Raw genomic sequence first — 27,619 nt, forward strand, 5'->3', positions numbered from 1 at the left:
AGAGAGATCTGGGTTCCAATCCCAGCTATGCCGGAGTCAAGCTGTGTGACCTTAGGCACGTTACCTAACCTATCTGGACCTCACATTGCCTCCTGACAAAATGTCATCTCATCTGAGATAGACATCAGTTCAACCTAGAGGGTAATTATACATTCTGCATCCTGATGACACCTAAGCCTAAGAAAACAGAAATGAACTCAGTCATGTGTTGCTCACCAGACGGTTTCACTGAGAGATCCTTCAAACAAAAACTTCACAGAATTATGCATTATAATCATCGCCATCATTATACAGCTCCTGTGCTTATTTCAACCTGGGTAGTAAAAGTAATTAAAAAGGGGAGTTGTGAGGACAGCTATTATTTCCTTCAAGGACACAACTTGAATAGATACTGTTTTCTCCTCCAACAGTTTTATTCAGAGAGCACGAGTGGAATTTGCAACAAATGAAAAAACTGAACATACACTTCCAACTGAATAAAGCTTTTATTGGGCAATTTAGAAATATATATGCTTTTGTACTCAGAAGCTCTAGGTTCTTACCTGTTAGTAAAGTTAAGTGAATGAGCAAATGTGTGAGTCGGGGGCTGTAATGAACCACTGCTCCAGATGAAATCAGCGGAGCCTGAGTGCCTGCAGCACTGGGGACCAGGGTGGGAATCGTACAGCCCAGGGCCCCGGGTTCCAGATGCCACGGGAGCCCCGGCCCTGAGTCCCCGTGCCCGAAGTCCTCTCCAGGCCACGCTGGGCACCTGCCTGACTCCTCCTCCAGCCCGAGATCTGAGACGTGTGTAGGCGGCACCCGTGTCCACCTTGTTTGCTGCTTAGGGGAGAAGAGGCCCTCAGAAAAGATCTCTGGTGTCCCTCAGACACCTTAGAACATATGTCCTTTATCCATCTTTAAGAGACAGCTGCTGCTGTTCAGACGTTCCGTCGTGTCTGACTGCGACCCCATGGACTGCAGCATACCAGGTCTCCCTGTCTTCACTGTCTCCTGGAGTTGGCTCAGATTCATGTCCATTGAGTCAGTGATGCTATCTACATGGCGCTTGTTATGTCCATGTTACTCATTGTTTTAAGTTAACAGTTTTTTTCTAAATATCTGTAAGTGAAAGTTGCTCCGTTGTGTCCGACTGTTTTCAACCCCTTGGACTGTTGACTGCCAGGCTCTGCTGTCCGTGGGATTCTCCAGACAAGAATACTGGAGTGGGTAGCGAGGATCTTCCCAACTCAGGGTTCAAACCCAGGTCTTCTGCACTGCAGGTAGATTCTTTACCGTTTGAGCCACCAGGGAAGACTTTCCTTAGGCTGGAGTAAAACTGTCTCCTTATACTTGTGTCCACTGGCCAGCATTCAGCTCTCTGGAATTGCTGTGAATCACTCCATTTTCTCTTCCCTGTAAAAATAATCATGATCACGTCATCCATGAAGATGTCACATCTTTATCTGCTTTTATAAATGGCCCACAAGTCAATTTTTTCCCCCTCAAATGGAGATGAGGCTCCCTTTCATCATTCTGATTTACTGAGACTTTGTTAGGAGCAGAAGAAGGTGCATCCAGAAATGTGGTTTGTTTTTTTTTTTTTTCAAAAGTATATTTAAGGCTAATTTTTAAAATGGTTGGAAAATAGCTACATTCAGGATGCCAGCCGGAGGACACAGCTGCCTCCAGGAGGGCCATGGGTTTGATGCATGGGTCTGACAGTCACCATCTGTGCTTTCTGCAGGGGCAGCCACACCACGCCGGGATGTGCAAGGCAGAGATGCAATCAAGAGCTTTAAAATAAAGCAGCGGTGGGCTCCCTGAATTTGATTAAATCCCAACTTCCACCACAGTGTGTTCCACCTGCCTCTAGCCTTCCCGTCATGAGGCATGAACGCTGGAGGCCAAATCCGAAACTCGTCCTCTAAAAACTTCAACATTTTTCAGATGAGCTGATTCTGAAAAGTTATTTACATGATGGTCTCCCTCTTTTATGAAAATAAAAACAATAGAAACTCAGAATTTGGCCATTTCTATACAAAGTAGAAAAGCAATCATTTGAGGAAGAGATAACAAGTTAACAAAGAGAGCCAGAACACACACACACACACACACACACACACATAAAATAAGTAGAAAGAAAAATAAAACCTTAACAGGAATGAAGATGAAACTGGAGGAAGCAGAAAGGGAGAACAGACCTTGCTGAACACTGAGCAAGGGACGCAAAAGATAAAAATGAAAAATCCTAGCAAAATACAGTTGAAGTTAAAAAAAAAAGAATTTTTAAGAAAAGATTAAAGAAGGAGATCCAGCAAATGCATAGCTAATGTCTCTGAGAAAAAAGCAAAACAATGAAACAAACAAACTCTCTCTCGCTATATATATATATATACACACACACACACACACACACACACATGTATACACACACACACATACACACACACACACACACACAGTAAAACCTTCCCTGGTGGCTCAGATTATTTAAAAAAATCTGTCTGCAATGTGGGAGACTTGGGGCGGATCCCTGGGTTGGGAAGATCCCCTGGAAAGGGCATGGCAACCCACGCCAGTATTCTTGCCTGGAGAATCCCCACGGACAGTGGAGTCTGGGCTACAGTTTATGGAGTCACAAAGAGTCAGACACGACTGAGCAACTAACACACGTAACACACATACAATAAAGCTACCCATTCTCCTGAGCATTTTGTATCTATAAGCTCAAAGATACTTGAATCTATAACTGAAAGGGCCATCAGGTGAATGAGAATCCAGAATTGGGGTGTATCTTGGTAAAGTTACCGTCATCTAAACACCCGTGTGGGCAGTCAGGAAAGCCTCCACTCTCTGCCCAGACCTTCAGCAGCAGAGCCTGGGAACGGCAGAGAGGATGGTGAGTAGGAAGTGCCAGGAATCTGCTTCCTCTCTAGACAGCAACGACACTGGCAGAAGCTGTCTGATGCAACTATTTTGGAACCTGGAGTCTATTTGAAGGCGTGCAGCTTCCAGGGGAGGCTTGGGAGATAAGTCATGGTTACTTTTGGTCAACTCTGGCTCTCAGTGCAGTGGTGGCTACCCGTGCACTGCCCTCAGCCCCCTGGCCAGAAGCTGTACCCATGTTCCTGGAGCAGTTTGCGTGTGACTTGCAGGATGTACAGGGTGGACAACCAGGAACTTGTGCTCCAAATGCTAGGGCTCTGTGTTCTGGTGGCTGACTGTGGAGCGGTAGGCATGGAGGAGCCAGATGCTGTTGCTGAAACCCCTGCTGGCTGATGTGGCTTTTAGGGTATTTCAGAGTGCCTTGAAATTTTTTTCCCTTCATTCTCCCCTTCGCCTTTTGGGAGCCAGGTATTTAAGGATTGTGGTTTAGTTGCTAAGTCGTGTCCAACTCTCTGTTACCCCATGGGCTGCAGCACACCAGGCCTCCCTGTCCTTCACCATCTCCTGGAGTTTGCTCAGGCTGATGTCCATTGTGTTGGTGATGCCATCCAACCATCTCATCCTTTGTCGTCCCCTTCTCCTCCTGCCCTCAATTTTTGCCAGCATCAGGGTCTTTTCCAATGAGTCAACTGTACAAATAAGGTGATCAAAGTATTGGAGCTTCAGCTTCAGTATCAGTCCTTCCTTCCACTGAATATTCAGGGTTAATTTCCTTTAGGATTCACTGGTTTGATCTTCGTGCAATGCAACAAGTAAGAAAGTTGTTTATCCCACCCTCTCTCCCAGAACACTATCTACTGCAGGAAAGAAAGAATAAGGAGAACTACCAGGGCCCCAGCAACGAACTCAGAGCTCTGCTGGTAAAAGTAACAAAAACTGAACACATAATCCGATAGATAGAACAACCAGACATGAAGGTAAGTACAGGAATAGAGGACTAGAACCATAACCTAACCAGATCTAACAGAAACCATATGGAATAGTATACCCAACCACAGAATACACATTCTTCTCAAGTTCACACGGGACATTTTCTAAGACAAACCTTATGTTAGGCCACAAATCAAGTCTTAATACAGTTTAAAACATATGTATCATACAAAGAATCTTTGTTGACTAGGACAGGATAAAACTGGAAATCAGTAACAGCAGGAAATCTGGGAAATTCACAAATTTGTAGAAATTAAATGACAAACTCTTTATCAATGACTCAAAGAGGAAATCAGAAAGAAAATTAGAAAATACAAGTATTTGTCCCTTAAAGATACAAATTTAAATGAAAACACAACATACCAAAACTTAGGGGATTCTGAGAAAGCAGTGCTATGAGGAAAATTTATGGCTGTAAATGCTGCATCAAGAAAAGAAAAAAGAACTCAAATCAACAATCTGCCTTCAAAATTTAAGGATCTAGAAAAAGAAGAAAAACTAAGAGCTAGCAGAAGGAAGGAAATAATAAACAGTAGAGTGGAGACTGACAGAATAAAGAAAACAATAAAGACAATGAAAGCAAGAGTTTTTTTTTTTTTCTTGAAAAATTAACAAAATCAAAAAGATTAACTGAGAAAGAGAAGACGCAACCTATTGAAATCAGAAATGAAAGTGGGTGAATTACTACCCACTCTACAGAAATAAAATAGATTATGAGAGACCACTATGAACAGCTATATGCCCTTATATGCCCACAAATTAACACAGATGCAGTGAACACATTCTTAGAAACACAAAACCTACCAAGAGTGAATCATGAAGAAATGGAGAATCTGAATAGATCTATAATTAGTAAGAACATTGAACCAGGAACCAAAAACTCCTTGACAAAAAAATCCTTGGACCAGATGGCTCCATGGGTGAATTCTACCAAACACTGAAAGAACTTACATAAATTCTTCTCAAAAGTGAAAGTGTTAGTTGCTCAGTCGTGTCCGACTCTTTGCAATCCCATGGACTCTAGCCAGCCAGGCTCCTCTGTCCATGGGATTCTCCAGGCCGGAATACTGGAGTGGGTAGCCATTCCCTTCTCCAGGGGATCTTCCCAACCCAGGGATTGAACCCAGGTCTCCTGTGGTTCTTGCACTGGCAGGCAGATTCTCTTCCATCTGAGCCATCAGTGAAGCCCAAATTCTTCTCAGACTTTTCCCAAAAACTGAAGAGGAGGGAACATTTCCTAACCCACAGGAAGGCGTCTCAATTAGAAAAGAAGCAGGGAAATGATCTCTGTCCAAAAATGACATGAACTTCAGTGCCCATTGATGGCAAGGGAATAAACAAAACATGGTAGATACATACAGTGGGAATTTATTTAGCCTTAGAAAGGAATGAAATCCTGATACATACTGCAACATGGATAAACCTTGAAGACATTATGCTAAGTGAAATAAGCCAGACACAAAAGGATAAATATTGTATGACTCTATTTATATGAAATACCTAGAACAGTCAAATACACAGAGACAGAGAGTAGAGCAGTGATGACCTGGGGCTTGGGGGTGGTGAGGTGGGAGTTACTAGTCAAGGAGGACAGGATTCCAGTTTGGAGGTGGAAAGTGGTGAGGATTGCATACAATGTCAATTCATTTAATGCCACCGAACTGGGTACTTAAAAATGGGCAACATGGTAACTTTTGTGTTATGTGTATTTTATCACACAAAAAAACCTGGAAGACAGTGGAGTTACAACTATCACATATTCAAGGGAGGAAAGTGTACAGAAGGATCGCACGTCTGACTTAGTGGCACCTCAGATACACAGAGTCAGTGTTTGTCTCCACCTTATCATGTTTCCCCACGACTCTTTACATCCTGGTCGTGACTATTCAACAAGGGATTCTTTCCTTTTTTTTCCTTTCAGTTCAGTTCAGTCACTCAGTTGTGTCCGACTCCTTGCGATGGTAAATTGAAAGGAATACATTTCTGATTAGGAAGCCTCCACTCTCTCCTTCTTTATAAGACAGGCATTAAAATTTAAAAGCCAGAACATGGAATAAGCGCTAATGAAAATGTCAGCAAGTGAGAGTTTGGGTTTTAAAATGCTGCTAATCAGAACAAGAAATACAGGCTGAGGGGGAAGAGTCCAGCGGCTCTTGCTTTCTGCCTTTGAAACATCCTCCAAATGTCATGTAAAAAATCACTTATGATTCATTCTGATCGGTGATGACTTGGATCATTGAAAAAAAAAATCAAATCTGGAGAAGTCCAGTAGGAGAGCAAGATCTCTGAAGCCAGGGTGGGTGGTTTTCTCCAGCCAGAGCCGCCCGGGCGGGAGCCTTCATGCAGCACTGGTTTCTCTGGTGAGACAGATCTGGTTTCAATCTGTGTTTCTTCAATTTTTATCAGTGTTGGCCTAGATTTCCAAAGCTGAGCTAAAATGGAAATAGTCTTCTCTCCCTTTAACCCATCTGTCTCCTTTTATTTACATAATATAATATTTTTTCCCTGAATAATTCTAAGCTTTTTTTTTGAGATTTGAACAAAATCTGTACTTTAGTTAATAATACTGGATCACATTTCCTGTTTTTTTTTTTTAACAATATAATATTTCTTTATATTCTAAGAATCAGATTAGAAGTTTCAAGGCTTATTCAACTTTTTTTAATCACTAAGATAATAAACTTTCTAGACTTTTAGCAGTAATACTAGATGCCAAAATACATGGAACTATATAAAATTTTTGATTAGAGATCTAGGATTCTATTCATACTAAGTCAAACAAGTGGAATCAAAATGTCATAAATTTTTTCAGTTCAGTTCAGTCACTCAGTCATGTCCAATTCTTTTCAACCCCATGGACTGCAGCACGCCAGGCCTCCCTGTCCATCACGAACTCCCAGAATTTACCCAAACTCATGTCCATTGAGTCGGGGATGCCATCCAACCATCTCATCCTCTGTTGTCCCCTTCTCCTCCTGCCTTCAATCTTTTCCAGCACCAGGGTCTTTTACAAAGAGTCTGTTCTTCACATCAGGTGGCCAAAGTATTGGAGTTTCAGCTTCAACATCAGTCCTTCCAATGAACACTCAGGACTGATCTCCTTTAGGATGGACTGGTTGGATCTCCTTGGAGTCCAGGGGACTCTCAAAAGGTTTCTCCAACACCACAGTTCAAAAGCATCAATTGTTCAGCACTCAGCTTTAAAATTCATAAGTTTTCTAAAATATTTATATTATAGTAAAGGACTTCCCTGTAGCTCAAACAGTAAAGAATCTGCCTGCAATACAGGAGACCAGGGTTCAATCCCTGGGTTCAGAAGATCCTCTGGAGAAAGGGATGGCAACCCACCCCATATTCTTGCCTGGAGAATCCCATGGACAGAGGAGCCTGGCAGGCTATAGTCTATGGGGTTGCAAAGAGTCAGACATGACTGAGTGACTAACACACAAACATACTATTTACATATATATATATATATATATATATATATATATGTATGGTAAAGCATCTGCCTGCGATACAGGAGACCTGAGTTTGATCCCTAGGTTGGGAAGATCCCCTGGAGGATGGCATGGCAGCCCATTCCAGTATTCTGGCCTGGAGAATCCAATGGACAGAGGAGCCTGGTGGGCTACAGTCCACAGGGTCTCAAAGAGTCAGACACGACTGAGTGACTAACATACACACACATGTATACAAAAGCTTTTCTACTATGTTTGGTAAACACTTAATTATAATTTTTTTTAAAGCAAAATGGAAATAAATGGAAACTTTATCATGACAAAGGGACTTTTAGCATCTTCTTTTGGGATTTAGACTCAACAGGGCCTCAGGATTGGTCCAAACTTGATGAATATCAGGAGGGGAGGCCCTACGCAATAAGGCCATTTCTCTGAGGTGCCATCACTTATGACTCATTTCTTGAGTGACCAGCGACTCCTCCCAAAAGAAAAGGATGAAGGAGGGTTTCTGAAAATTTACTCATGTAGGCCTCCTTGTTCTGGTGTGAGGAAACTGCACTGGATAATGACTTTGCTAAGTATTAGCAAAGGAAGGGTTTACAATTATTCAGGTTCTGTTGCTGCTGCTGCTGCCAACGGAGTGATTTATCAAGGTACAGCATCTCATTGAAGGAACTGAAAAGCACATCACCACTAAGGGATGATTTCTAAAGAAGACTTAATTACTACTATCTGTGTTTTTAATGGGGGCTGAAAATACACAGAGACAAGCTAAAGTGGCATGTGACAAGTCCTCATTTAGTCTGTCAGCCCTGACAGCATATCGAGAAAGATGTAAACATTTTACAATAGACCAAGAGGTAGAAGCAGATTCTCCTGTCATTTCAAAATAATGGCAGAATTTGCTGGTGAGGCCAAGGTTCTGCTGGCAGGTACCTGACAAGCAGACTTGGAGTGAACATTCCAAGAGGACCAAGTGACAAGCCAGTGTGCGGAGACATAGATTTGGTTGTGTTTTGACTAATCCACATCTGAACGGTTGTTGAATCCAGTCCCATGTTCCCAGGTCACCAAGGCCTCTTCATTTCCTTGTTGTTGTTCAGTTGCTCAGTCATCTCCAGCTCTTTTCGACCCTATGAACTGCAGCACATCAGGCTTCCCTGTCTGTCACTATCTCCGGGAGTTTGCTCAAACTCACAACCATTGAGTCCGTGATGCCATCCAACCATCTCATCCTCTGTCGTTCCCTTCTCCTGCCTTCAGTCTTTCCCAGCATCATGGTATCTTCTAATAAGTAGGCTCTTCACATCAGGTGGCCAAAGTTTTGGAGCTTTACCTTCAGCATCAGTCTTTCCAATGAATATTCAGTGTTGATTTCCTTTAGGATTGACTGGTTTGATCTCTCTGCTGTCCGGGGGACTCTCAAGAGTCTTCTCCAGCACCACAATTCAAAAGCATCAAGTCCTCAGCACTATTCAACCCACCCACTCCCCATTTATTTCCCCTCCTGAAAGTAGCAAGTTACCAGATCCTTGGGAGCTCCCCCCAGCCATCTCCAAAGAGCAAGTGCTCCCAACCATTGACAGACAGGCGCGACATAAATGCAGTGGCTTCGAGAAATGCAAGTGACCTCTTGCACACACAGGACAGGGTCTGAACAATGCTCCATGTTCACAATTCCTATGATAACACAAACACGAGGTACAAAGAACGGACGGAATGACTGGGGGATGGAGAATTGTTCAAGGGATTTTTTTTAAGTCAAGGAAAAACCATCACCTCCGGTTTCAACAATGGCCTGACTACCTTTGCGATTCTCATCAACAGTCGGCTTTGCTGCTGGACAGAAACCTTTTCTTTTGTCCTTTGGCCTGAAGCACATTAAAACCCAGTTTTCCTTAAAAACAGGATTTGTGGTCACTACCCTCAAGTGCTGCCTGGACACTTCTGGGGCTAGTTCAGATGTGTGCTCTGTAAACTGGACACAGATCATAGGGAAGCAGAAACATGATGTAAAGATGGTCGAAGAATTAGGATGAAGGGTTGAGGAACGGCTACCCCGAAGAACTGTCTAGCAGGGCCATAGCGAGTGCTCTGGGAAATTTAAAGTTATATTTATTTGCCTGTCAATGAAATAAAGATCAGGGAGGAGAAAAAAAGCCTCCCAGGACAAGGCAAGCTGTCACAAGGGTCATAAAGAAGAATTGTGGGTGTCAAGCCCCTGCCATAGAAAAATACATCTTGAAAACATACACAAGCGTTTGATTTTGATGTCAGTTTTGCCAGAAATCAATGGGATGAACAGCTTTTCTCCTTTGATCCATGGTGAGGACGTGAGAACGTTTTGCCCATGCAGCCCCTCATGGTCTCTGCACGTTTACTCTCTGTAGGATAGTCCTCCTGCCCCACCCCTGCCCCATTCCTTTCTCTCCCACCTTCCCATCCACAGGCCACCAGAGATCCTTACTGCGACCTGTTCAGTCCCTCAGGTCCCCTAAATCGGAGGGACCTGGCTCCATTTCCGGAATATCTAAGTTATAATAGCTTGGGTGGGGCCTGAATCCATGTATTTAGTAAAAGGTTACATAGGAGATTCTGATGTAGGAAAGAGTGAGGACCACAGCACAGACCACACAGAACCACGAGAGTCTCTGAAGAATCACATCCAGGTCCTCTTTCCATGATCATCCAAACCAAAGTCCTGATACACAACAGTGGTAAATTCTAGCATGGCGATTACCATTGACTATGGAGCTTCCCAGGTGGCGCTAGTGGTAAAGACTCTGCCTGCAGGAGAAGGAGACAGAGGTTTGATCCCCAGGTCAGTAAGATCCCCTAGAGAAGGAAATGGCAACCCACTCCAGTATTCTAGCCTGGGGAAACACAGGGACAGGGGAGCCTGTGGGTTACAGTCCATGGGGTTGCAAAGAGTCAAACATAACTGAGTGTACACACACATACACACACACACACACTCACACACACATTTACCATAGTATCCAGTGGCATCTGTTACATCTAAAAGTTAGAAGAGATGTTTCATGTGTTGTGAGCATGCAATGTGATTCATAGAAACCACTGAAACAGGAAAAAGCCCTACCATTTCCTCCCCACCCTGAATTCTGAGGGCAAACTGGAGCTTTATGTCCTGTAAACAAACCACTTCTAATCAGGAACACTGATTCTTAGGTAACTGGCTAATCTCAGGTGGTGAAGTGGTAAACAATCCGCCTGCAATACAGGAGACACAAGAGACTCACTTGGGTTTGATCCCTGGGTCGGAAAGATTCCCCTGGAGAAGAAAATAGCAACCCACTCCAGTATTCTTGCCTGGATAATCCCATGGACAGAGGAGCCTGGTGGGCTACAGTCCACGGACTCGAAAAGAGTTAGATAGGACTGAAGCGACTGAGCATGCATGCAAACCAGTGGTATGCCCAGACTCTAAAAGAGTTAAGGTTTAGAAAATAACAGCAAAGATTCTGATTAGCAATGCTAAAAAGAGAGGGCTGCAGGATTCTGGCAATGTTGCCTAAAGCTATGCAAGTTAATTAATATTTAACCTTTTCTCAGGGACCCCAAACTAAATGCAATCAACTCGTTGGCATTCTGAAAGTGATGTGGAAGTGGGTGGCAGAAATTTCATATCATTTCTTAGGATTAAAGTGCCCAGTTATTTTAGATCACCAACAACCTAAAGGACACAGATCTTCTACCAAGGAAATAAAATGTAACACATGGAGAAGAGGTGAGTCCTGAAAGGGTATTCTTTATGTTGTTGATTATCTAAATTATCTGAACACTTTAATCCTAAGAGAAAATATGAAATTTCTGCCATCCACTTCCGCTTCATTTTCAGAATGCCAACAAGTCGTGGCTATGATTGGTACATGGGGCTTCCCCAGTGGCTCATCGGTAAAGAATCCGCCTGCCAATGTAGGAGACACGGGTTTGATCCCTGGGTTAGGAAGATCCCCGGGAGAAGAAAATGGCAACCCACTCCAGTGTTCTTGCCTAGAAAATGCCATGGGCAGAGGAGCCTGGTGGGCAACAGTCCACGGGGTCACAAAGAGTTGGAAGCGACTGAGCGCACACACATGGGCACGTACACACACACACACACACACACACACACACATTACTGATACAGCTTTTGACCAGAACTATGAGATGCAAGAGAGGCAGGCTTGATCCCAAGGTCAGGAAGATCCCCTGAAGTAGGAAGTGGCAACCCACTCCAGTCTTCTTGCCTGAAAAATTCCATGGACAGAAGAGCCTGGTAGGCTACAGTCCATGGGGTCACAAAGAGTCAGACATGTCTGAGTGACTGAGCATACAGCATACACGTATCTCATAGCCCGTGTCTTAAATACATCTCTGCTGTTGTACAGACAGTCATGGATTTTATACTTTTCAAGTGTCCCTAAGTATCCCAGGCTGGAGAGGCTGAGTCCAGGAAAGGGCAGCTTTTATGTGATATTTTACAGAATTGAAATCATGGACAAATAAAGATGGTCCCATGTTATTAATAGCAAATGATTCTCTGCAGGAACGTGGTGGAAGTACAAATAGTCCCCTCAGGTTGTGTTCAGAGGAGGTTTCTAGTACAAAGCCTGTGCCTCTGGTTCTTTATAATTTATTATGGTTTAATGGAGACAAATGATAAATTATATATGAGGCCATAGTCCAGAGACTTCCCCCTCGTAGACCCAGGCCAAAATTGTTATTTTAGTCACATTCAAGAAATGGATTCTTTGTTCCTCATTTGTTTTCAGGTGTGGTCATTCAAGAAGCATTGAATAAACATGTTGAAATTCATTCCAATTACAAAATACCTACTACCCAATGGGAACCTATTATGTGCCATGCTTGGTATTTGCCATTGAAGTCTCTCCATTTAATTCTCCCTACAGTTTTGTCAGTGAGGTATGATAGTAAATTCATTTTTCTTTTTCTAAAATATTTATTTATTTGGCTGTGCTGGGTCTAGTCGCCTGACCAAAAGTTGAACCCAGGCCCCATGCATTGGGATCTCAGAATCTTCGCCATTGGGCCACCAGGGAAGTCCCATATCCCATAAAATGGATAATTGTTCCTACTTTGCTGTAAGCTCTTCCTATTTCTTATTAGACAGTGCTCTTCTGCACTGTTCACAACTGCTGTGATTTATTGTGACGTTTGGATGGTCACCTATAGAACTCCTTCAAATGGGGGCCTGTCTCTGCATTCTTTATAGAGGGTTAGTCATCGCAGTCAAGTTGGGCAAAACCTGATTTTCACTGTCTTGCTTTGTCCTCTCACAAGCCCTGGCTAAGGGGCCAGTAATTCCCAAGCATTTTTATATTATAAGCATAGCATTTACATCTACATTAACAGCTTTTCAGGGCACAAAATAGAAGATGGAGCTGTCATTGTTATTTTCTAACGTATTCCAGGATGTTGCCTTGCTAAATCATAGTCCCCAAAACCCACAGAGAAAAATAACACAAATCACCTATCTTTCCCACATAAGGTGCACAGGCCGAACCTTGACATAAATGTGCCTCTGCTAATTAACTAGAACTGGCCACATTCATTTCTCTAAAGTAAGAAGTGAAACTAAATAGTGTCATTTACTTTTTCTTTTTTGCCCTGCTCCAGTTAAAATTTAAAAAGACAGGATAAACTCAGTTGAAGAACACTCCTTGCAATTCTTTTTGTTTTTTCTAATTACTCAAATTGATGGGTATTAAAAAAAAAAAAAACAGCCTCATATTCAGTTTGGTTGCTGGTTTTATACGATAGGGAGGCTAATTAAAACTACTGCATACTCTGGCACATTCCAGGGCACAGCTTATGATTGTGAAAAGGTCACATACTTGGAAATAAAGTTTGGTACGCCTCCCACATTTAGCTAAATAATCACAGAGGGTGTTAAAAATAATTTCTAGCCCTTTTTTCAGGGGAGCTTCTTTTCTTTTCCCTGTTTACTCATGACAACCCATCAACACCTCTCTCTTTCTTGGGGCAATCATATTTGTGGGGTCCCTCCAAAAGCCTCTGCAAGCTCACAGGTCTATGGAGGGCATCATAAAATATGGATTCTGACTCAGTTTTGGTAAGAAACAAAGCAAAGCCCTGGAAGCATGTTTCAGAACTAGGATGCTTAGCTAAGATCCACTAGATACCCGAGGCAGTGATCGTCTGGTAAACAGGACAAAGAGATACACTCTAAAGGATGCTCCCTGGTGAAGAAAAAACACATTTCTGCCTCTCCTGGGAGGGTCTCTGAACACAGGCATGGCTGTGTCCTCCACTAACCCAGACTGCATTCTGCAGCCCTCACCCTCTCTCGAAACCCAAGCTTCACCTGGTCTTTCCGAAATGAATTGTAACCTTAAGACAAGCCTGAATCTTTATATGATTGACGTCTTATTAAACCATTTGTTTGTTTCTTCCATGTCAAAAAATGTTCACTCTTTTGCTTTGCTAAACCTTCACTATGCATAGTTTCATACACTCATCAGTTTCCATATTTTAAAGTGTTGATGGAGGGACTTCCCTGATGGTCCAGTGGTTAACAATCTACCTTCCAATGCAGGGGACTCAGGTTCGATTCCTGTTTGAGGAACTAAGATCCCACATGTGCATGCATGCTTAGTCACTTTAGTCATGTCCGACTCTTTGTGACCCTATGGACCTCAGCCCACCAGGCTCCTCCATCCATATATAATTGTAAAAAAAAAACAAAACCATAGTTCAACCCTATGTTTAATATGCTCCTAACCACTTTCTTCATGAAATAGGAAGTTCTGCTGAGCTTCAAAGAAGTCAATACTGGCTGCATACAATGACTTCATTAATTTGTCCGTTCATTCATCCAACAGTTGTCTATGTCAGATCAGATCAGATCAGTTGTTCAGTCATGTCCTACTCTTTGCGACCCCATGAATCGCAGCACGCCAGGCCTCCCTGTCCATCACCAACTCCCGGAGTTCACTGAGACTCATGTCCATCGAGTCAGTGATGCCATCCAGCCATCAATACCTACTATTTTCTGGGACCTGACATAATGCTTGGGACACATATAGGAATAGAATCAAAGATTCCTGCCTTTAGGGAACTTACCTTCCAGACAGAGAAACAGATAAAAAAATGTTTATGAGAAGAAAAAGAAAATTCTATCGTACTCTTGTTGTTTAATCACTAAGTCTCATCCAATTCTTTGAGACCCCCATGGAACGTAGCCCACCAGGCTTCTCTGTACATGGGATTCTCTAAGAAAAAATACTAGAATGGGTTGCCATGCCCTCCTCCAGGGGATCTTCCTGACCCAGGGATTGAACCCAGGTCTCTTATGTCTCCTGCATCGACAGGATGGTTCTTTACCACTAGCACCACCTGGGAAGCCAAGACCCCACATGCCGAGGGGCAAGCAAGCCCTCCTACCACAACTAGAGAAGTCTGTGTGCCATAAAGCAGCCAAAATAGATTAATAAAAGAAAAAAATAAAAGCGTTGGTGGATACTTTTGCCTCTCCTGTGTCTGATGTCTGGTAGGATGACGACTGCTGGTTACATCGCATCACTTAAACGATGTCAGTCACAGATAAAGAAGAACCCAGTGAGTTCTCAGACTCCACACGGTGTTACCGACTTCTTAAATGTGGCTTTTCCTTCTATTGACCCTTTTCTAGTCTTACCCAGGGATGTAAAGATAGGCCACTGTGATAAAAGTACAGCTGGAACAAGACCCCAACACTAGTGTACTTGATTAAAGGAAAGGAAATGACTTGTCATCTACAATTTAAAGGAAATCTTGGTGACTGTTCCCTTTGACTATTAATATGATTTCTAGTAGGGCTTACTTTCTTTCATTAAAATATTTCATACACCTTCACAATGCTTTTTAATGCCAATGTCTTATCTCTAGGAGGTCTACTTTGATTTATGTGATTTAACATCTCCAACTTGCAGAGACTTTGGCAAGAGGTGAGAGTCCATCCTAATCCACTTCTGAGAAGATGGTAGACAGGACCATGCAGGGAGGCCACCCGATGGAGTGATGCTGAGCTCGAGGAGGCAGCTGATTAAAAACCTACGGCTGCCAGTTCTTAGCCCAGCTGCTCCTTCATTCTGCTGAAGCAGCAAGGGAGAAGCCCCAAAGACCAACCTACTTCCTTATCTAAAATGCCACATGGGATCACGGTAACCACAGTGAGTAATAACAGCAACACGCAGGGCTGTTAAGTGAGGTCTCCTAATAAAGACAGTAGAGTGAGATGACAAATGTAAGTACAGGACTGAGTATCTACTATGAATGAATACTTTTAATTAAGATTAGTAACTGATATTATATCAATTAACTGAATATTTAATAATAGTCACATCCCCAGACTGAAAATATCACAGCAGAGAGGTTACACGATTTGCCAGGGTTGCACAACTGGCAAATCATGAGTTCCGAGCAAGATGACATCCATAACTTCTCGCGTTAATTTTCCTCACCTTCTGATAAATTCAACTGCAATCCAGCTAAGCTTATTAATAGTCTCTCAGGCCGGGATCTTAACTGCCCTGTATGCCCTGCAGCGCACGGCTGAGGTTCCCACTGGTGAGACTGGGGACACCCAGATGCTGGAGCTACCTGGAGAAGGCGCGAGGGGGAAGGACCCTGACTCCTCCCCAGGTTACTAATTTCCAGATAATAAGACTACTCCGTGTAATAGCCATCCTCTGAATATTCCAACCTAGGTAACTTAAAGCTATTGCATGTTAAATGGGATTTATAAGGAAACCAATAAAGTAAATGTTTAAATAAACCACAAAAGCTGTGACCAGCTCCCATCCCACTGTTCAATAAACATGAGAAATGAATTACTCTCATTTCTTAGAGTAAGAAGAAAGGCCACTGCTGCTGCTAAGTGGCCTCAGTCCTGACCGACTCTTTGTGACCCTATGGACTGTAGCCCACCAGCTTCCTCTGTCTGTGGGATTCTCCAGGAAAGAATACTGGAGGGGGTTGCCATGTGCTTCTCCAGGGGATCTTCCTGAACTAGGGATCAAATCCACATCTTTTAAGCCTCCTGCATTGGCAGGCAGGTCCTTTACCACCTGGGAAGCTCAGTAAGAGACTAGCCAAACAAAATTAAGATAGAAGCAGAGGTCTGTGTTGGCCCCCCAGGAGATGGGGGGTCTGTGGTCTCAGAGAGACCCCCTTCCTACTTGCCAGGGAGAAGGCTTACTCTACTGTCCAGAAGTTGCTAAGCTGGTCAATTCGGGGAAAATCAGAAAAAAACAAAACAAACAGCTTTTAATAGATAAAATGATAATTATTTGTAGATGACCCATTTATTTACCTGGAAAGCAATTACTTGAAAAAATTACATATAGATGAGAATTTGACTTGATCACAAAGTCAAAATTGCTGTATAGAAATTGACAGCTTTTATACGCAATCAACATTACCTCCAAGGTATCAAGAAAGAAATGAATCCACTTGTTGTAGCAAGAAAAATGATGAAATGCTTAGGAATAAACTCCATAAGAAGGGTACAATTTCTACATGAAGGAAACCAATTTCTACATGAAGGAAACCAGAAATGCTATCAAGGGACAGGAATGATTTGGGTGTGGGAAAGGCTTATTGTGTTTAACTTAATAAAGGAGCACATTCAGAGTTAAACCATAAATTTAGGCTCAGTGGGTAAAGAATCCACCTGCAAATACAGGCGTCGTAGAACATGCAGGTTGGATCCCTGGCTCAGGAAGATCCCCAAGGAGCCTGGCGAGCTACAGTCCACAGGGTTGCAAAGAGTCGGACATGACTGAGCAACGAAGCACACAGCACAGTGAGATTAACAACAGGATTTTGGTTTCATACTAGAAAAACTGATTCTGAAGTTCATTTGGAAAAAAACAAACAAGAAAGAGTAGCTGGAACAATGTTAAGGGGAGCCTCAAGACTTCCCTGGTGGTCCACTGATTAAGAATCCCCCTTGGGATGTAGGGGACTCAGGTTCAATCCTTGGCAGGGAACTAAGAGCCCACATGCCTCAGGGCAACTAAATCCACCCATCACAACTATTGAGCCCCTGCACCACAACTAGAGAACCGGCACGCCGCAAGTAAGAACTGGGCAGCCTAAATAAATATTTTTTTACAAAGAAGAGCCTAACTGCTATTTAGATTTTAAAACTTACTATAAAGCTGCAGCACTTGAAACAATGTAGTACTAACACAGGAACAGACAAGAAGATCCATGCGAATAAATAAACTACATAGTAGAGGGATTTAGTATAAGATGAAGGTGAGATTTAAGTCAGTGGGGGAACAGATGGAACATTCAGTTAACAAATTGTGGACACTTAGATCAACGGCCAGGACAAGAGTACAAGTTACTTCACCTCTCACCTCCACAAATACAGAGGTTAAAGGGAGAAATGCTTTCAAACTGAAGACCATGAAGCAATAAAATAAAGAAATGGTAGACTTCTTTTTTTAAGGAAAGAAAAGCCCAACTGTGATACAAAACTAGAAGCCACAAAGGAAAAGACTGGTATATTCGTATCCAAAAACTGTATTTAAAAAAACATAAAAAGTACCATTAGCAATTTCAAAGACAAACGAAAACAGAAAAAGTAGTTCCAACTTGCAATACATTAAAGGGGTTAATTTCCTTGTATATACACACACGGAGTCACATGTGCATGGGCGCTAGGTCATGTCTGACCCTTTACGATTCCACGGACCGTAGCCCACTAGGCTCCTCTGTCCACGGGATTCTCCAGGCAAGAATACTGGAGTGGGTTGTCATTTCCTCCTCTAGGGGATCTTCCCCGCGTCTCTTATGTCTTCTGCATTGACAGGTGGGTTCTTTACAACTAGTGCCATCTGGAAAGCCCCACAGAGCCATAATAGAAAAATGGGAACAGAATTTAGATGATTGTTCACAGAAAAATGAATACAAATGGCTCTTGAAATATGCAAAGATGCTCACTCTCAGACTTAAGTCTATTTTTTTTAACCTATCTTTTTTGGTTTAGATGAAAAAATTTCCTAATACAATAGGTGGAAAGCGGCGGGGGCGGGAGGGGGGAGTCCTCTCATACATTGCTGGTGTGGGTATACTGTACAGGTTTTATGGAGAAAAATCTGGCATTATCTAAAATGCGTGTCCCCACAGACCTGTGATTTCACTTCTGGTATCTGCCCAGTAGACTCTCACAGTGTGAAATGATGAATGTGGACCACTCTTCAGCATTCTTTACATAAAAATGTGGAAAACCACCTGGATGGCCATCGACAAAGTCAGAGTCCATCCATGTGGTGAACAAGGGCAAGGATCCTTCACACACACTGATGTGAACCGTTTCCCAAACTTTATTGTGCTAAGTGAACACAGGGATATGTGTAACCATGTACACACACACACACACACAGAGGCATCCCTAAGTAAGGAGAGAACAGCCCTGGCCTGGGTACAAGCTGGAGCTGCAGGAGGGGATGAGGAGGGGCACACATTTTCACTGTGAATTCTTCAGACCTTTTGAATTTTGTACTAAGCACATCTACCACCTACTAAAAATCAATAATGTTTCTTTTTGCCTTCTCAGAATTCTGGGTTATTGACTTGTAGCTGGAAAAAGGCTAAGTCTGGGAGAATGAGCTTGTTAAGGGAAAGAAAGCAAGAACGCATACATCTGTACCTTTTCTCACCATTTACCAAGCATTAGTTAGGCTGCAGTCCATGGGGTCACTAGAGTTGGACTCGACTGAGCGACTTCACTTCCACTTTTCACTTTCATGCATTGGAGGAGGAAATGGCAACCCACTCCAGTGTTCTTGCCTGGAGAATCCCAGGGACGGGGAAGCCTGGTGGGCTGCTGTCTATGGGGTCACACAGAGTTGGACACGACTGAAGCGACTTAGCAGCAGCAGCAGCAGCAGCAGTTTTCACTATTTTAACTAAATGAGTGACTTATTGAGCTTGTTTCCATAAGGAAGAGGGCTTCATGGGGAAAAAGTAACACAAATTTACCTTTCAAGGGTCCACCCTTCTCAGACTTGCCTGTGGTTCTTTTAACGTCAGTCAGAAGTATTGCAAGTTCATTGGCGAGAAGAGAGAGAAAATGGAGAAAAGAAAAATTACCTTTTCGATTCTAAACTGTCACGGGTGATGAAACTTAGTCAGTAGTCCTAGCTGAGCAGCCCCAAAGCATCTGCTTTTACCCTTGACTTCAACTTTTTCAAATTAAGAACACTATTTCAAAATTTCTTTTATGTACTGCCATCTCGATTTCTACTTTATGAATTTTCTAAGAAATTCACTGCATTTAAAACTTCTTATAATAAACAGGTCATACATTTTAAAAACAAGCATATGAACAAGGAATACACTGTAAGTGCATTATGTAAACCATAAACACCCAGGCAGCTCCATTAAACCCAATGGTGTTTTATCCTTTATAAATACGGTAACTGCATTGCTGTGAAATACTCAAAGTGCTAAGAAACCCAATTATTTCCACCACCTTTTTTGTCTTTTTTTGTTACCTATCTGGTTCCATGTGTTTCAGTTTTACAGCTGCTCTTTCACTAGACTGACCCATAAAAGTACTTAATAATCCAACTGCTATTTGTTAGGAGGCTAGAGTTTGTGACCATTGAGAAAAGCCTCATGTGATCCAAGTTCCAAGCCCGACTGTGTTTCTGATTTATGCCCCCCACCCACTGCCGCCCCTCCATGGGAGCAGAATGACCATTAAGCATTACTTTAGTTTCTACTTCAAAGGGGCCTTTGGAAGCTGGTCCACCTGCTGCCAGGAAGCACACTGTGTTCTTGAGAATACAGATTCCTCACCTCAGCCCATTTCAGAGAGGCAGCGTGTACACAGGAAATGCTACTTCTCCCTGCTTCTCTAACTCCTGAGTGATTTACAACTTGCTGGGAGGGAACCATTCTTTGCCTCTTGAGAAATTCACATAGATCAGGAACATCTCATTCTTGGGGTGGTGGAGAAATTGCCTGGGATAGAGTTACTGTGCTTCACGTAGAGATCTGTGTGGGGCACCTTGCCTGAAGATGTGATGCAAGACTGGAAACTTGATTTCTACAAATTCCAGGTATGTAACAATAGGCTAAGTTACCTTGCATGCAAAGTGAAAATTCATAACTGGTGGAACACAGATCTGTAACTCCAGCCTCATGCAGCTACAAAGGAGGCTGTGCTCAGTCGATTGATCATGTCCGATCTTTGCGACCCCCTGGCCTGCAGCACACTAGGCTCCACTCTCCTTCACTATCTCCCAGAGTTTGGTCAAACTCATGTCCATTGAATCCAGTGATGCCATCCAACCATCTCATCCTCTGTCGCCCCCTTCTCCTCTTGCCCTCAATCTTTCCTAGCATCAGTCTTTTCCAATGAGTTGGCTCTTTGCATCAGATGGACAAAGTATTGGAGCTTCAGCTTCAGCATCAGTCCTTCCAAAGAATATTCAGGATTTACCATATTTACACTATATATATATATATATATATAGTAAGTCAGGGCGTCCCTGGTGGTCCAGTGGTTAAGAATCCGTCTACCAATGCAAGGGACACTGGTTCGATCCCTGGTCTGGGAAGATCCCACATGCCTGAGAGCAACTAAGCCTGTGTGCCACAACCCCTGAAGCCCGAGTGCCTAGAGCCTGTCCTCCGCAACAGCAACAAGAGAAGCAATGAGAAGACCGTGCAGCGAAACAGACAGTAGCCCCAGCTCGCTGACACTAGAGAAAGCCACTCGAGTGCAGCAACAAAGACCCAGCACAGCCAAAAATAAATCAATAAACAAAAGCACTGTACTTTGCAGCTGATTCAGCGTCAGCTCTTACTGGGGTCAAAGCGGGGGAAGGTTATGACCCTGTTCAGTCCGGGAGAGGCTGGTAACGGGCTCCATGCCTGGGGAAGCAGACCCCAGGTTCAGCCCAGACTGACTCCAAGTATCATGTCAGATTTGAGGAAAGAGAGACTAGAGGACCGACCAAGTAATTCTGCTGCTCAGCTCTCTGTGAAAAACAGTTCTATATAAGGAAAATGCAATAAGTGTTATAGCCACAGGTGGTTTCTCCAGGGGGAGAGACTCATCTGCATACCAAGGGAAGTCAGATTTTCCAGAATGGGAAGTATATTTTTGAAATGATTCAAAATATCTCTCTCTCTCTCTCTCTCTTTTTTTTTTTTTTTTGGTTTCGTCGTCACCTCCTCCCCATTCCTCAATACTGGCTATAGAATTATTTCCTCTACTCGCTATAGTCACACTTGCTTTCTCTCTCCTCTCCAGCAGTGTTTTGGTAATTTGTGTTTCTACTGCTTTCTACTTTTGTCTTGGTAAATGAATGGACGTTGCAAAGGCATATGGTATTATACAAAGCTCTATAACATACAAACACTATGCAAATTCTTCAGAATTAATATGCTCTTTTTCTGATCTCATTACAATGGAATCAAGAGACGAGCAAACAGCTTTCATTGTAATGAAATTCTGCTGCATATAATATTTGTGCCCCCAATGAGACTTAACCAATATCAATATAGATACAAGTAAGTTACTTGAACGTATTTTTAACAGAGATATTAGAATCCTAGAGGATACTAGAAATCAGTGTCTCAGGTCAGTTTTTGACTATTAACTTGACTTGGTCATCTACTAAGAGATAGAACATGGAAGGGGGAGTGGGCATACTTACATAAAAATAGGAGCAAGGGCACATCAGTGTCGAGGGGGCATCTAACAGAAAGAAATCAATAGCAGCAACAACAAAAATGACATCTCACCAAAGAAGGGTAATACACAAAAGAGAGCTTTTGATCAGTCATGCCTCATAAATAATAAGCAATTCTATCATCATTTTTGCATGTTCTCATCAAGTTGGTGTTATGGACTGAGTATTTGTGTCCTCCCAAAGTTCATACAGAGTCAGACACGACTGAAGCAACTTAGCAGCAGCAGCAGCAAAGTTCATATGTTGAGGCCCTAAGCCCCTGGTTGATGATATTTGGAGATGGGGGCTTCCCAGCTGGTGCAGTTGGAAAAGAATCTGCCTCCCAGTGCAGATGTAGGGTTGATCTCTGGGTCGGGAAGGGTAAGATCCCCTGGAGAAGAAAATGGCAACCCATTCCTGTACTCTTGCCCAGGAAATCCCATGGACAGAGGAGCTTGGAGGTCTACAGTCCATGGGGTTGCAAAGAGTTGGACATGACTGAACAACGGAGCACGAAGAACTGTCTCTGGTTTGGGAAGTAACATACCCCCACGTCCAACCCAGTGCTTATAAAACAGAATCAGTCAACGAATGAATGATCCAGGACTTGTGCTTTTAACCATAGTACAAATAGAGATCAAAGCTTTTGGATTAAATAACAGAGCAATGAACTCTTTTATCTCACTTCCCATGACCAGAATTTTCCAGAATTTCTCAACTAAAAAACTTTGTGCTCTGTATTTCTTTCCTCTGATCCAGCTACGATTGGATGGACTCTTTGAAGTTTACAGTGCTGGACACACAATGATTGCCCTGTAAAATATTTGTTGAATGGCTGATCTTAGAGCAAAAGGATCCTTTAGTAAGTTCAACATTTTCTAACTTGCTTTCATTGACTCAGAGTTAAATATGAATGTTTTCTCAAGAGCACTCATAAGGGACACTGATTTTGTTTTCAGGTGACACTTGGAGGAGGCAAGGTTTTGATTTGTGTTTGGAATGTAGGCGCTCAGGTGACAGCTTTAAGAAAAATCCCTGTAAGAAAGCAGTGAAAGGAAGTGGATATTGACATACGGCACCTGTTCTCTGAAGCAGAGTTAGAACACTCTGCTGATTAATTACCCTTTGATGAAAATACACACATCCTTCGACTGAGTTCATGCTATGACCCCAGATAACTGTGGAAAGCTGGACAATCCACTCTCATTTTGTCTCCAAGTGAAATCAGGAAGGGGTTTCTCAGGCAGATTTAACACAGGTTGGAGCCCCCAGCCTCTGCTGCCAAACTACTTATCAGGGCATCACACCCTGCCCCCTACTGCCTTCCTGGGGAAGACAAACTAGTGGTGCTGGTGCCAGCCAGCCATGTACTGGCTGTGTGCCCTGGGAGGTTATGCATACTCTGTGCACTGCAGTTTCTCCATAGTTCAAAAGAAAGAAAACACAATGTCACTTGGCTATGGTGAACAGTGGGAGAAGCAGGTGCTGGCACCCCATGGGATGAGCATCCTCGCCTTCGCCCAGGCTTCTTCCCATCCTTAAGTGGTTCATCAGACAAGTCACTGTTGTCCCCAAAATCACAGAAGTGGCTTTGCTTCCAGTTACCTAATTTTTTTTCCAGTTTAAGTCTTGACAATAGTTCCGCCTGTGAGTTGAGCTTACATCTCCCCAGAAGACCTGATAATGGTCTTGATAAGCCCCCAGAACACCCTGGGGCCCCCAGCAGCTCTCTGGCTAATTTAAGAGCTCTTCTTACAGGGTGAGAGTGGCCTTGACTGCAGCTTGGCCAGCCCTGGTCCTTCCTCTACATGATCTCTGATTATTACTTGGAGAAGGAGAGAGCAAAAACAACAATGGGAACTTTTTGACTGGTGTTATTAAAGCAGTTTCAGAAAAGTCATTTTGCACAATAAGCCCAATTTGTAATTGTGCTCAGTTGCGCCTGACTCTTTGTGGCCCCATGGACTGTAGACTGCCGGACTCCTCCATCCATGGGACTTCCGAGGCAAGAATACTGGAGTGGGTTGCCATTTCCTACTCCAGGGGATCTTCCTGACCAGGGATGGAACCCACATCCCTTGCAACTCCTGCACTGGCCACCACGAGTGCCACGGGAAGCCCTTAATACGTAATGACACCTATGCAATTCTACCATAGTGTTCTGTCCTTATTTATTTATTTTTAAACGAGTCAAGAAGGGAACTAGCAAAACTCAGTTGAAAAACACAGGTGTGAGTCTGGGAAGACAGTAAATGGAATACTTTGAGTACTAAAAACCATTTTCCACAACACTCACGCTATTCAACTAGGTACAATAACTATTAAGGGACCAAACTTTTAAAAAATCACTAAAAAAGATAGGACTTTATTCAATAAATACTACAAAAAGTAACAAAGTATTTGAAGGTCAAAAGATGGACTGTATGCCTGTGAATTCTGTATGCCTGTTAATTCTCTGTATGCTCTTCCTCAAGATGAAGAATTGTGCATAATCTGACTTCGCACCAAATCTTGTTTTCTTCAACACTTCCCCAAAGTGTGTCAGGGAAATTCTCCAGGATCACATAACATCTGCCTATCCTAGTCCTAGCCTCTTCCGTTAAGTAGAAATTGAATGAAAACTCGTTACTCTCAGCAGTCTGAAAGGCAATTAACCTTGTAGTCTCCAAAATGATGAAGATATTAACACCATGGTGCTGGGGAAGACTCATTGGAGTCCCATGGACAGCAGGGAGACCAAACCAGTTCATCCTAATGGAAATCAACCCTGAATATTCATTGGAAGGACTGATGCTGAAGCTGAAGCTCCAATTCTCTGGACCCCTGATGTGAAGAGTCAACTCACTGGAAAAGATTCAGATGCTGAGAAAGATTGAAGGCAGGAGAAGAAGACAACAGAAGATGAGATGGTTGGATGGGATCACCAGCTCGATGAACATGAGTTTGAGCAAGCTCCAGAAGGTGGTGAAGGACAGGGAAGCCTGGCGTGCTGCAGTCCATGGAGTCACAAAGAGTTGGACACGACTGAGCGACTGAACAACAACCTTAGTACTGTCACTGCCATTCTTGCAATTTAAGAGCAAACTTTCTCAGTTTTTATAAGTGGTGATATTCTCCACGACCAATACCTGTGCACATTAATTTCTAAAGTATCTAATTTTAAATAACTCAATAAAATCAATACCGAACAGTTTCCAAAATGCAAATAAGATCTGACTCCAGGGAGCATGGCAGCGTTCAGATTCGCTGTTTGAATAAGAATCATGTTGTCCCCCTGAGGCTCTGGGCTGCTGCTGTGCAGGGTACAACTTCTGGTTTTTAATGGAGGTTTCTTTTTTTCCCTCTTAGGGCAATAACATGGGTCTGAAATGAGTTCTGGAGAGAGGCAGAGACAGTAGCGGGAAGGATTTTTTTTTTTCCCTCCCAGTAAGTGATCTGCTCATAACGGGGAGGGATTTTTCATAGCAAATTCTGTTGCAGAACTCATACTGATTTTTCTTTTAAATTGTTAAAAGTTTTCTCAACATGCTGCCTATTAAAGAATTGCAGACGTGTGATATCAACACAGCTGGTAACTTCCTCAGTCTCCTTCCGGGATGTGATGCTTGTTTTCCTCCTGCCTCGGGTCTTGGCAGGGAAGAGGACGTCAAAGGCCACGGTGGCCATTGCTTCCAGAGTCTCAGTCTGGCCATGAGGGCCCTGAATGTTGGTATGGGACTCTCAGCCTGGATGTGGCAGAGGCATCCTTTGGGAACGGGATGCTCCCTGTGGTCTTCACCCCGCTGCAACTTCAACATACACAAGTCAATAGGCCACGCCACGCAGGTCTAATTGGCTAGGCTGCCAGTGTGTGAGGATTCTGATGAAGCCTGCAGGCCTTGAGGCAATGAGACTCCATGGAGGCCATCAGAGTCTGCATTCATGTCTTCACTGGAGAACTGGGTGGAAATCCTGGCTCATTCCTGTGGTCAGGCAGACTCAGTGGATGAATTCAGCCATTTCTAGAAAATTTCTGTTGTGGACTGAATCCAGCCTGTGACTTTGATGGAGACATTGACCATCAAAGGGTCAACGTCTGGTGGAGAAATACAGTCCACCAGTCTGTATTTTGCTGAAATTCTGCAGGACAGAGGACTCGTGCTGATGAAAGATGCCCCTAGGGTACCACATGGTATGAAGGATGTCGGCATCTTAAGTGTCTGACTTCAGCAATGGCTTTCACTGTCATTAGCCAGGCTCCCCTGTCCATGGGATTTCCCAGGCAAGAATACTGGAGTGGGCTGCTATTTCCTCCTCCAGGGATCTTCCTGACCCAGGGATTGAACCCTCATCTGTTACATCTCCTGTATTGGCAGGCAGGTTCCTTACAGCTAGTGCCACCTGGGAAGCCCCAGTGGCTTGCATTATGTGATATGACAAATGCCTGGCTATACAGGATACCAGTTCATCATCGGGATGGTTGAGAGGGGCAGCTGTGGCTGCAGGGGCAGGGACTGCAGAGGCACTGGACGAGTCCTGCGACGTTTCCCACCAGCGAGCTTCTCGGTCCCGTTCTATACCGATGGCTGCTGGCTGTCTGCATGATCATGACGGACTTCCTTCAAGGCTTCTCTGTACCAACCCCACTGTTCAATTATAAAACATGTATCTCAGAGTTCTCTGAAAAGCAATTGGAGGTAGTTCCAAAAGTATACTAAAAAGCTGCCTTGAAGTCAGCTTCATAAATACTTTCTCTTTGATGTTTCAGTTTAGAAATTATGGATATAGGTTGATACTAAGAGTATGCTATTGACGGGGAATTCCTATTAAAGGGGGCTATCATAGCACAATACAATTTAAAGTGATGGTAAAACAATGACTGAGAACTTTACAAAGTCTCTGGAGGGCTGTCTGAATCATAAAGCAATAAAGCATATATTCAGCATCAAATTCATTATAATTTTCAGAGTATGGCAGACAGCTGACACATACCTAAGTCTCAATTAAGCAATATGTTGGATTACAATAACTGTGTTCAGTGCCTAGTCCCTGCCAGATGCTGGTCATGACGAACAAGCAAGACTTCCTGTACCTTCTCAGCCTCTTGTGGAATAATAAGCATCAGTTACCAGACATTTAAGCAAATGACAAGGAAAAGGTCAAATATCCTTGTTTGACCTTTGCAGCTGAAAGGACAGTGAGTTCCAAAACTTACATGTGTTTTTTTTTTTCCCCCATCTAACCTTCTGAGGCAAAAGAGAGAATCTCCATTTTTAAGTTTTGCAAATAGTTGACTCTTTGGTACTTTACCAATAGTGAAGAATTTTCTCTTTCAAGATCCAGTGAGTAAGTAGGTTAATGGGCATAAAGGGTTCTGACACTTTTAGTTTTTAGACGAAGAACAAATCAACATACTGGAAAATGTACGGCGAGGTAGGAAATTGGACAATGCAAATTGAACACCACAATCCGATGCTACAGCACATCTGGATGACTAGCAAAAACCATCTACAGCTCACGGAATCTTACTAGAAAGTTCTGTCCATTTATAATCCCCACAGTAAGTTCAGTATCTGGAAGAACAAGTCCAGCGTCTGA

At 43.1% G+C, this 27,619-nt stretch overlaps 1 protein-coding gene across 1 annotated transcript in view; it reads right to left on the minus strand.

The window, feature by feature from the left end:
* Window positions 1-442: 442 nt before the first annotated feature.
* The window catches only part of L3MBTL4 (L3MBTL histone methyl-lysine binding protein 4), a 155,469-nt gene continuing 128,292 nt past the window's right edge, over window positions 443-27,619 (minus strand). The window contains 2 exon segments of the mRNA XM_059881118.1: window positions 443-1,395; window positions 19,338-19,375. Of these exon segments, the coding sequence (XP_059737101.1) occupies window positions 1,139-1,395; window positions 19,338-19,375 (295 nt within the window). The 3' untranslated portion in view covers window positions 443-1,138.

This window comes from Bos taurus, chromosome 24, assembly GCF_002263795.3.
Source record: "Bos taurus isolate L1 Dominette 01449 registration number 42190680 breed Hereford chromosome 24, ARS-UCD2.0, whole genome shotgun sequence".
Taxonomy (NCBI): Eukaryota; Metazoa; Chordata; class Mammalia; order Artiodactyla; family Bovidae; genus Bos; species Bos taurus.